This window comes from Strongylocentrotus purpuratus, unplaced genomic scaffold, assembly GCF_000002235.5.
Source record: "Strongylocentrotus purpuratus isolate Spur 01 unplaced genomic scaffold, Spur_5.0 spur5_scaffold_19, whole genome shotgun sequence".
Lineage (NCBI taxonomy): Eukaryota > Metazoa > Echinodermata > Echinoidea > Camarodonta > Strongylocentrotidae > Strongylocentrotus > Strongylocentrotus purpuratus.
Window position 1 is genome coordinate 13876162 of NW_022145604.1, and position 11959 is coordinate 13888120.

The following is an 11959-nucleotide window of genomic DNA, read 5'->3' on the forward strand; positions in this document are numbered from 1 at the left end:
TGTTTGAACCAGTAAAATAAAAACAACCTCACAAAAACTTGCTGGAAATCATTTTCATTAAAAACCATAACTCTCATTCGCACATACGTAACCTGTGTTAAGCACATGGTGCTGGGCCTACTAACTTTGATTTCCTTATCTTTCTGTGCTCATTTATACTCGGGGGGGGGGGGGGGGGCTATACATTTTTTTTACCAAATTCGTTTGGCACACGTCATTTATTTGTAATCTTGAACATTCAATTTAAGTTTTGTTGGATTCTGTGAGAATTTATTTTCTATCATTTACCACTTAGAACTTTGATCAAAGACCTTTTGGCAACTATGCAATGAATGACCTTCCCAAATATTTACCGTTTGTTCTATACTTTTCTTTTTTCAACTTCTACTTTCTCTATATTTTATACTTTCTGGGTTTTTTTTGTTGGTAGGCCTAAAATAAAAATCAGCTTTATTTGGGGTGGATTTCCAATTAAAACAAATTTTCTAAATGGAGCTTTTGAGACCACATGATAATTCATCCGTAAATAATGTGCGTCTAATGGCCCCATATACCCATTTCATTCAAACAAAATATACAAACCGCAGCATCCCTGAAAATAATGATATAAAAATTGAATATTTTCTTCGACTGGCATATGCTGGAATATTGACAACAATAACAAAATTTAAAATCCGGGAATTTAATCCTCGCGCCATCTACGTCAACTTCGTGGTGATTGTTGGTGAAAGCGGATCGGTGACGAAACGTCAGTTTGTCAATAAAATTCGCCATCATGGGGAAGTCTTTTGCAAATTTCATGTGCAAGAAATTCTTTCATCCTGCATCGTATGCTAACATAAAACGGGTAAGATGATTTAGGACGTACAGAGAAGTGAATTTTCCATGATTGTTGGTGCTCTCGTTTGTTGGTTGCTTTGCCCTTGTTCACGTCGGTCCCACTCGTAATGATTTGTGCGGTATGCTTTCTCGCCCATTGCCGTATTTGTGTGCTCATCAATGCTCATGTATGAATGATTTTGCAACGTTGGAAGTGCGTCAAACGGCGAGATTTTGTTCTTCAATTTTTCTTTATTAATAAAAAAAGAATTACATAAGTCTTCAAATATAAATGGCATCAATATACAAAACTATCAAATGACGAAAACCTGAAACTAAGTTAAAGTAAAACAAAAAGTCATTAAAAAAAGAACAAGTTTGTTGAGGCAAAGGCAAATGCAAAGTCCGTCCTGCTACCGTGCAAGTCGAGTGCAACTGCAAGTGCAAGTCGATTAGCAAGAAGTGATCGTCATCGTTAAGCCAAGGCCTTTTTAAGGGTTTGTTTTTATAAAGAGCAAGAAATGTCATAATTTCTGCAAAAATCTTCAAGGTTGACAGGTTGAAGGAAGCAGACTACACCAAAGTAGTAAGAAGAAGAAATTTCACGAAAGAAATGTTTTATTTTCACCATGTTTTCAAACATGTCAATGTGCACATGTACAATGTAGATGTGTTCAGAAATAATTGTACTTTTGTGAATGTTTTCTCATTGATCCCAAAATAGGGTTACACACTGTATATTCAAAGCCTATTTTGTTCCCGTTCTTGAAAGTATGGGGATCATTTTTGGGGTTATGTCCGACACCATTGAATTTAAATTGTTACCGCAGGATGAAGTGTAGAATGTATAGTGCATACTCACAGCATAGCAGTAATTTCTATCTGAAATAGAGATAGAGATCATATTGAACTCCCAACATTTCAGAGTATAAATTTCTACAGTTACTGAACCATAACAAATTTTGCAGAACGGCAATTTATGCACCTGGGCAGCATCTCACGAAACCGTCATAAGTACAAGTTCACCGACATCCCATTGAAATCCATGAAGTAAGTTTAACACATGTTTCAATAGGATGTCGGTGAACTTGTACCTATGACGGTTTCATGAAATGCTGCCCTGTACTATCATGTATTAGTTCCTATAAGGCTATATTCTTTAAACTTTGTGTAGCATATGTATTTTAGCAAACAGGTCTTGATAATATGATCTCTTCTCTTTGAAAATTTGCCATATTTGGTGTCAATTAATAATATCAAGGTTATGTTAAAGCTAAAGACCAGTTATGGTCATGCGATTGCATTGTGAAAGAAACATTGTGAAATCGATCAGAAAAGGTTGATCATCTAGCATAGATGTACTGCAAGGTTCTGGAATCATCAAAATGATAAGAAATTTGGCCAAGTCTTCATAAAGTTAGAATCACTGTACACAGAAAGATGTATATAGGACTACACACACGTGCATTGTATCTCTCAACAGGCGAGAGATACACTAATTTACCAAATATATCAATTAGTAGGCGGTTTCCCGTCAACATTTTTATCATCATGTATTATTCAAAACATATTCTTTCACATGATTGGTAATAAGAGCTTGCATTTCATTTTTTGAAATTGGGGCATTTCCAATACTGGTCTTTACCTTTAATGGATTGTGCAAATTTCAACATTCAGCAGTGTGAAAAAAATGAAAATGGCTGAATTTTTTAGATTAGGAAAATTTGGATGTTTATGTTCAATTTCACACCAATTTTTAACTATGAGACAAATGTTTAAATTTGAGGGTTCATGCCCTTTGAGATTGAAAGTATAATAAGGAATGTTGTTGCTAACTTGTTCAGATGTTCCCTTATCTTTGACAGGTATGGATGGCAGAGCAGAGAACAGACGCAGAGAAGACGAAGCAAGACAACCTGAGAGCCGAGTATGAGAGAGAACAAGATACATACACAAACAGGTACCAGAGTTGTTATGATGATAATGTTATGTATTAAGTACTTTATCTTAGTGATTATACAAGGCAAGGAATTTACATACATAATGTGCAAACAATTTTTTATAAACATACCAGTACTTGTCCTGATCTAAATGCTTTTAGATGTTTTAGAAAGTGACCAAAAATGAGTAAAATCATACAAATTTATAAAACAATATTTGTGGGGGAAAAAAACATGTCTTGTCTCACCTTGCAACACGTAATGTATGCAATTTGCATTCCAACTATTAAAATACAATTATTCATGACAGGTGAATGGAATAATTTGTAGCAAGGCACTAAACTTAATTACATTAAGAAAGTGGTCTATTGCATCTCGTGGTCTGTCAGGGAAGCGTCGATGTAGTCCCACAAACTGATTTCCATGTTTCATCTCTCTCTACCTGAATATCATTCCACTAGGCAGCTTATGGGAGACATACGTGTGAAGCATGGCCTGAACTTCATGTACGAGCCTCCCAAGGGCATGAAGACGGAGGAGAAGGAGGACGGGGACCAGGAGTACAAGTTTGAATGGCAGCGTGGGGCTCCCCGAGAGGGTTATGCCAAGGACATGGACGTCACGGATCAACCGTTCGGCATCGCTGTCCGCAACGTCAAGTGCATCAGATGCCACAAGTGGGGCCATGTCAACACTGATAGAGAGGTAGGTAGTGATGTCATTTCTCTCAGATTGCTCTGACAGATTTTGTTTATCTCTGGTACTAATAAAGGAGGGTACAATTTAAAGTGCTGCTTTATATCCCAACGGCACTAGTTTAGCCAGGAGGGATTAGACCTCCCTGCATGGTCACTGACAGATGGTTATCTCATCAAATAAGCCCTCAATTAACATAAGAAAGAGAGAATCATGGGGACCAATTGTCAACGATTAGGCATTGTTTGCCATAAGAGGGTGCAAGTAGCTATAAGTAGTGCAGTAGGGCTTTAACTCCTCTGTGTACATGTATCATATGGAATGCACTCAGAACTTACCTTGGATGCCTTGAGTAAAATTAAAATGAAAGAATCAACGTTGTGTGGGATATGGCAATAAATCAACACAAAATAGCATGAACACCAAGTACCACAGTGTAGTATTTCATTTAAATTTATTTCATTTTGAATTCCTTGCATTTATTTAATAGGTGAGGAAAATAAAGAGAAAATAAAATGTTCATGAGCATACATGTGTGGATCTCTTTCGATAACTAAACAGTCACCTGTTGGCTAAAGAGTTTCTGACATTTTCTTTCAAGCGAAAAGGATAGAGTTATGAACAATTAACAGCTTAATTATCTTTAGCAAATGTTAAATAGAATCTCCAAACAAAATACTTTTGATTAAATGATCTTTGGGAAAAGACATTTTAAAGCCTACCTGCACTAACGTATTTGCCGGCGATAAGGCCGCACCGTCGCATAGGCCGCACCCTAACTTTGACATTTCAAAGAGGGAAAAAAACAAAAAAACAAAAACAAACAGACAAAACAGAATTATCGTAATTTTCTCTTGAAACACTATTTTTTTTTACAAACTGATATCAAATTCATCAATATTCTTATAATTTACCGGAAGTTTAGCTAAAAAAGGGATCGCAGGCAGATTTGTTGTCTGATTTTTACTTTTTTGAGGCACTTCTTGGTCATTTTGAAGCGCAATTTTGATAGGGCTTCAATATTACACCATATCACAGACACTGATAACATGTAGGGCCATGCATCTCAGATTTAACATGGTTAAATGATGCCATTAAATGAACCCTTGAAATGACAAGTGTTCTTCTCACTTGCATACTCAGTGTCCATTGTATGACCAGACGAAGGATGAAGAGATCGCTGGACCAAGCACGGACAAGGATGACCTCATGGAGGACATGAGAAGAGATGGCTTGGCTCTCAAACAGAACGTACTGGGAAGGAAGGTCAATGGCCAAGCTAAGAATCAGGTGAGATGTCCGTTCTTCTTCTTCTTTACATACCATGTCCTGAGACGTTTGCGACCATGAAATGCCACAACTCTCTGTCCCATATTCTATGAAGTAATTCATTCTCCCCGAGATCAATTCCAATTTCAGAAATCCCATTCCTTAAGCTACTCATCCACAGAATCCTCCTTCTACCCCTACTCCTCCTCCCCTCGACTCTTCCAGTCAGTGCAAGATTTTCAAAACCATTCTTTCGAATAACATGACCCAAGCAGATCAGCTGTCGACCTCTTATATTATTCAGAAGCTTTCATCTTGTTCCTGCCATGGCAAATACCTCATTCTTAGAAATTCTTTCTGTCCATGAAATTCTAAGCATCCTTCTCAGGAACCAAACTTCACAACTTTCCAGTCGTATTCTTAGGTCTGGTGTCCATTAGGGAGACCGATTGGTGTGAGAGGATGGGAGGTACGGTAGGAGGTTCTGTAGCTTTGCACTTGTGTTATGCATGCTTTGATGATAATTACTCAGTGGGCAATTGCTCAAACTAATTTATTTACAGTCAAACCTGCTATAGCAACCACAGGTCTTTAAAGTCCACATCTCTTAATAGGTCCTTTAAAAAAAAAATGTTGTATTGCCCTTTGCGACCGACCCAAAAATCTTGAAATGGACGGTTGGCTATAAAAAAAAGATTTTTTAGAGAAAGGATATTAAAGCATTCAAAACTGAGAAATATCAGCCCAAAGAGGGAGGGGGAAAAAAATCTGACCGACCGACCCATGTTTAAGCACCTAAAGGGCAATACAATACAAAATCCTACCCCCCCCCCCCACCCAAAATAAGGTCGATCACCAGCTTTATGTCCTGCATTTTCTTAACTCGCTCTCACTCTCTCTCATCTCTCTCTCTCTCTCTCTCTCTCTCTCTCTCTCTCTCTCATCTCTCTCTCTCTCTTTCTTTCTTTTCATCATCATTTTATCAATCTGTTCTCCCCTGAATCTCATGTAAAGAAATTGAAATCAAATATGAAATATGTAGAAATTACTTATGTAACATTTTGAAACTGATTTTCTCCTTTCTAGAATATAGTGATTGGTGAAAACAATTGATTTATTCATAATTCTTATTCATTAACTCAAATTTTCTTGTTATCACAGAGATTCGTTGGTAGCAGTGATGATGATGAGGATGAGGATGTTGAACCAGAAGAGGCATTCCTCAAATCCCTCTCCATGAAAGAAAAGATCAAATTACTGAAGTAAGTACATCATCATGGCCCTTTTTTTCATATTTTGCACCTTTGCCTTGTTATAAAATTTTCATTTTGAAATCTTCACTGGCCATATTGAGCACTGTTCAAGTATGGTGGACAAAAAAAACACTGGTTTTTAAAAAAGGATGACATAAGCGTATTGTCCTTCACATTTCTGTATCTGGAAAAAAAATTAATGTAGCTAGGACCTTTTTGTGTGTATCTGGCTACCTTTTTCATCCCCAACTGCCATTCACCTTTAAATGTATCAAACAAAAATGATTTAAAAAAACTGCCACAGTAAACCTCTGCAGTGTCTTTCTGAGTAATCTAGCCTTAAGAAAGGAATAACTTCGATTTGATATTGATGAATAGATCCTTCTTTTTCTAAACATTACTGGGAAGAAAAAAATACATTGTCTCTTCATTAATCACAAGTCTTATCATGTGTGTTCCATATCTGCAAACCCACATTTCTTGTTTAACACTGAGTGATAGCTATTGTGATGGTCTTGGTCCTCCGTTTTATAAAACAGTATTCAGATCCTTACAAAACGTTTTTCATATCTGTACTTTGGGTTTAAATACGACTTAGATGATAATTTTTGTTTCCTTTTTTTACAATTGCAGGAAGTTGGACAAGATGGAGAAGAAGCAGAAACGTCTAGACTCCAAAAGCTCTAAGAAAAGAAAGGACAAAAAGAATATGAAGAGGAGGAAACCATCACATTCATCAGATGACAGTGATAACAGCTCAGATGAACGTGACCAGAGAGACAGAAGAAGGGAGAAAGAAGGAGGACACAATGAAAAGTCAAGAAAAGGACGCTATTCCGACTCTTCTGACCAAGAGAGCGATTCAGAACAAGACCGAAAAAGGAAATCTAGTTCAAAGCATCATGAGGAGAGGAGGACGAGCAAGAAGGAACCAGATAGCGATAGTGAGAGTAGGAAGAGGGCAAGGAAAGACGATAGAAGGAATGAGGTTAGAAAGATAAAGAGAGAACCTCGAAGCGATAGCGAGGAAAGAAGGCACACAAAAAGCTACAGGAGAGAAGACAATGACAGCCACAGAGAAAGAAAAATTAAAATTAAAATTGAAAGGAGAAGTCGAAGTCCTGATTCTCCAAGCCATGGTAGACACGATAGGAATGGAAAAGATAGGCAGATGAAGGAGCGAAGAGAAGATGAGGATGACAGGATGGACAGAAGGAGAAAGGATGAAAGATCTCGCTCACCCAGCAGACGAAGTGATGACAGACACGGAGGAACAAGTTCAAGGAACTATCGAGATGATGTGAAAACCCACAAAGAAAGCAGACGGGATAGAGATAGAGATGGGGGTGAGAAGGATAAGGAGAAGAAGAAAGAGTACAGAGAGGAAAAGGACAGAGGGCGTCATCGCCATGGTGACCGTGAGGAACGATACAAGGATGGAGGAAGGCACTAGAGAGAGGAATGAAAGCCCATTCACGTATGCCGCGGTAAACCACTGCTTCTCTTTGCTACGCACAACAGAGGTCATAACCATACTTGGTTATCGGTGTGTCATAAGGTGCCGAAAAATAAACATGGTATGCTTTAACATAGCAGCCAACCATTCCTGTTTTGGAGGAATGATTCCTATTTTTCTGCCTTTAAAGGCCGTCTGTACTAGTTCAGCCAGAAGGGATTAGACCACCCAGCGAGGTCACTGACAGGTGGCTATCTCATCAACTCAGCTCTCAATTAATATAATAAAAAGAGGATCATGGGGACCAACAGGCACCGATTGGGGAAGTTTCTATATTGAGGGAGCAAGTAGTACAGTGGGGCTTTAAACTAGTGTTATGAACCCTACATGTATATTCCTCTTGTTTTCTGTAAAATCGGTATAAATGCATGTAAAATACACTGTATTCCTGTATTTGCTTCAGAGATTCCTAATTTTTTTTGTAGAATGTTGGCAGGTACGTGCTTAAAAGAACCCAGCGGTTTACTAAGTTATTAGCCTTTGGGGCTCTTTCGAAAATTAAAAATTTGTCGTCAAAGGTACTCGCTTGATCTGCACATGTTTTGCTCTCTCATCTCAAATGGTTACAGGATTTTAGCTCCCTAAGTAAACAAAAATAGGGCAAGACATCAAGGTCACTAGAGCATCTGAATTCCTTTTATGACAGATCTATCAAAAGGCAAATTGCAAAACTGAAATTTCACTTCCGCAAATGTCTCACAGAAATCATCATAATTTCAGTTGATCATGCTGACATGACAGCAACATGATCGGGAAATGAGTTACCTTGAACTATAGGTTGATGCACTGTTTGGCTTAAGGTCAGGGGTCATGAAATAGACTTCCTTTACTTTCTCATTTTTTGTATGCACTTGTGAGGATCGAACAATTTGTTTTCTTTTTCTTCTAATTCTATGTAAATTGCCTACCTTTGCAAAAAAAATCACATATTTTGTACATACATGTGTAGTGCTTGTTGGGATTCATTCATCTTTTAAAGGGTTACTTGATACCTTCAATTTTTTAAACATATACATGTATTTTAGGAGGTTTATAAACTTAGAATTGACAAATGAGTAATATATCCATGTCGATCAATCTTAAAATGTCAAAATGATAGAAAATTCAAAGTGGAGAGTAGTGTATGTAAAGAGAAGGTTGAGTTATGGTAGAGGCGAAAATAATTTTTTTCTTTCATTTTATGTTGGCAATCGAAGAGTATCATATAATAAATGCCCGCTGAAAAAAGATTGCTTTTTAAACGCCAATGTTTCAAAAATAAGACAGGAGATACATGTAGCTGAAATGTCAGGACCAAACTTTCATGCCACACTTATGTGTAGTCCCATATACACATTTCAATGTACGTGGGAGTTTAGTTACAGTAATATTCGGTCAATTTCTTTTTGCTTTTTTGGTGATTCCAAAACCTCACAGTTGACACCAACGGTTGTGAGCTACGTGAGCAACTTTTTTCAATCACTGTCAGACAGTCCACTGATAATGCAATCGTATGACCAGAACCCAACTTAAGTTTTGATTAAAGACTGGGAATATCTTTTGATATGAAGACTGGAATGAAGATTAAAATTGTGAGAATTTGTAGCCTATGCTTATTCATATTTTATTATGATTTATTTTTCTAAATTTTGTTAAACAAAACAATACAAAACAGATAAATAAATAAAAAATAATAACAAAATATTCAAAGCACATTCAGACGTGCTGTAGCAACCACTTGTGTTGAAAGATTACCAGTCCATAAAGATATTATTTGTTCCCCCCTCAAAACGTTTTTCTGACTGAAATCTGCTTTACAATAACCTGTAGCAAAAGTCCACCTGTCTCTAACGACTGTATATATTTTGTCTCCCTTGGGTGGTCATTATATACAGGTTTTGCTTTATATGCAGACTTTGAACTTGTTGGTCTTTGAATATGTTATGTTAAAGTGTGTTACAAGTTCAATATAGGGTGTCTAAAAATAATGATAATGAAAGTGCAACAATATTTTTAATCAACAGCATCTTTGAATAAATCAATTTCAATGATTTGTTTTAACAGACATCCGATTTAGACAGATCCATTATTATTCAGTGTTGTTTATTGTAAATATGTATACATGAGCCTCTATTTAGTCGATGCATTTGTAATAAAATTTGATGAAAATCTGGAAATCGTAAGTCGTGTTTCTATTCAATATTTTAGTGTCATTGCATGAAGGAATTTGCTAGTCCAGTTGTTCATTTCAAACAAAAATGCCTTCAATATTTTGGAACCACTGAAAACATATGTTTGGTTATGAAAAGTGAAGATAAAGAGATCAAATAGAGAGGAGAAACTATTGGATATGAGAGAGAGAAATAGAGAGAGAGATAAAGAAAAGGAGAGCAGGGTAGGTTAAGTGAGGAGAGATATAAAGAAAGAAAGAGTAGGGTAGCAGAAGAGAGGAGAGAGAAAGATATATATTATATAAGCATGTATATATCAAGAAAGTGGTAGCAGAAGAGAGAGAGAGAGGGAAAAGGGAAAGCAGGGTAGCAGAAAAGAGGACAGAGAGAGAGAGAGAGAGAGAGAGAGAGAGAGAACGAGAGAGAGAGAGAGAGATACAGAAAGGGGAGCAGGGTAGCTGAAGTGAGGAGGGTAGCAGAAGAGAGGGGAGAGAAAGATATATATTATATAAGCATGTATGTATAAAGAAAGTGGTAGCACACAAGAGGAGAGGGAAAAGGGAAAGCAGGGTAGCAGAAGAGAGGACAGAGAGAGAGAGAGAGAGAGAGAGAGAGAGAGAGAGAGAGAGAGAACGAGAGAGAGAGAGAGATACAGAAAGGGGAGCAGGGTAGCTGAAGTGAGGAGGGTAGCAGAAGAGAGGGGAGAGAAAGATATATATATTATATAAGCATGTATATATAAAGAAAGTGGTAGCAGAAGAGAGGAGAGAGAGGGAAAAAGAAAAGCACGGTAGCAGAAGAGAGGAGAGAGAAAGATATATATATTATATAAGCATGTATATATATATAAAGAAAGTGGTAGCAGAAGAGAGGAGAGAGAGGGAAAAAGAAAAGCACGGTAGCAGAAGAGAGGGGAGAGAAAGATATATATATTATATAAGCATGTATATATAAAGAAAGTGGTAGCAGAAGAGAGGAGAGAGAGGGGAAAGGAAAAGCAGGGTAGCAGAAGAGAGGGGAGAGAGAGAGAGAGAGAGAGAGAGAGAGAGAGAGAGAGAGAGAGAGAGAGAGAGAGAGAACAGGGTAGCAGAAGAGAGGGGAGAGAGAGAGCAGGGAAGCAGAAGAGAGGGGAGAGAGAGAGCAGGGAAGCAGAAGAGATGAGAGAGGGTGGGGTTAAAGATGGAGTGCAGTGGAGATAATGAAGTGGTGAGGGTGGGAGAAAATGAGAGAGGTGGTTTGGGAATAAAAGAGATAGGAAAGGGAGGAAGATCTGTGATAATACATGTATAGCTGAATGGAAAGGAACACAACCCGAAAACCCTCTCAAAAGTTCTCAAAGAAACTGAAAGATTAACCCACCAATTCAGACTTGGTAAATGTAACCTGAATTACTAGTATAAATATTTAATTAGAAAACATGACACTGGACTATGTGAAGAATGCCAGACGATAGAAACAATTGAGCACTTTTTATTATCATGCCCAAAATATGAAGACATAGAAGGAGAATAAGAGCACTAAAGACCAAACATCCAAATCTAGGTCATTTACTAGGAAACGAGGAATATATAGGAAAGGTGGTAGTTTTTTTTAAAAGGCAGTGGAAGGTACACCGAACTGTGATGCTCAACTATAAACATGGAGTATTAATTACGTTTCGTTATATTATCTTTTAGTGACAGTGGTACTATCATCGGCATTGCCTCATTATATTGCTTCATTGTACGGAGAGAGGCTTTAAACTAACGTTATAAACTAATCGCAACTAATATTCAACCACTTCATCCTTTCTTTCCTAATGAATTCTTTAAAATAACAAGCCGAATAACAATACAGAAAATAACTACTAACAATTTACTGACATTGTTAATTGCACAAACACAACGCCACTAGCTAGGCTATCGTCGATCCAACAGCAAAAGTACTAAGAGAGGACCAGTAACTACGCCCTCTCACATTGCCTGGCGATAATCATCCAATGACGTTGGAAACGCCATTAATCACAACAACAACAACAACAAGCAATGAATTTGGAGGAACCTGCGCTCCTGGTGGAATTTCATGTTTAGAGTGGATGATGGATTTATCGTATGAAATCAGCGACCTCCCCGTCTGTCTCTGTCTCTCTGGCCCGAATTCACAAATGAGGTTTGTCGACAAACCTTGGTTTTCGTATGTCATATGACGCGTTTTTCCGTGTTTTTTACAAACCTAGTTTGACGCACGAAAACGAAGGTTTGTCGACAAACCTTCGTTTTCGTGCGTCAAACTAGGTTTGTAAAAAACACGGAAAAACGCGTCATAGTTTGTGAATTC

At 37.5% G+C, this 11959-nt stretch overlaps 1 protein-coding gene across 1 annotated transcript; it reads left to right on the forward strand.

The window, feature by feature from the left end:
• The first annotated feature begins 760 nt into the window (after window positions 1-760).
• LOC589977 (corepressor interacting with RBPJ 1) lies at window positions 761-7649 on the forward strand. Its single transcript, XM_003727972.3, has 6 exons — window positions 761-847; window positions 2685-2779; window positions 3221-3464; window positions 4599-4745; window positions 5886-5986; window positions 6611-7649. The coding sequence occupies exons 1-6, from the start codon at window positions 776-778 to the stop codon at window positions 7428-7430; spliced, it is 1479 nt and encodes a 492-aa protein (XP_003728020.2). The 5' UTR covers window positions 761-775; the 3' UTR covers window positions 7431-7649.
• Window positions 7650-11959: the final 4310 nt, after the last annotated feature.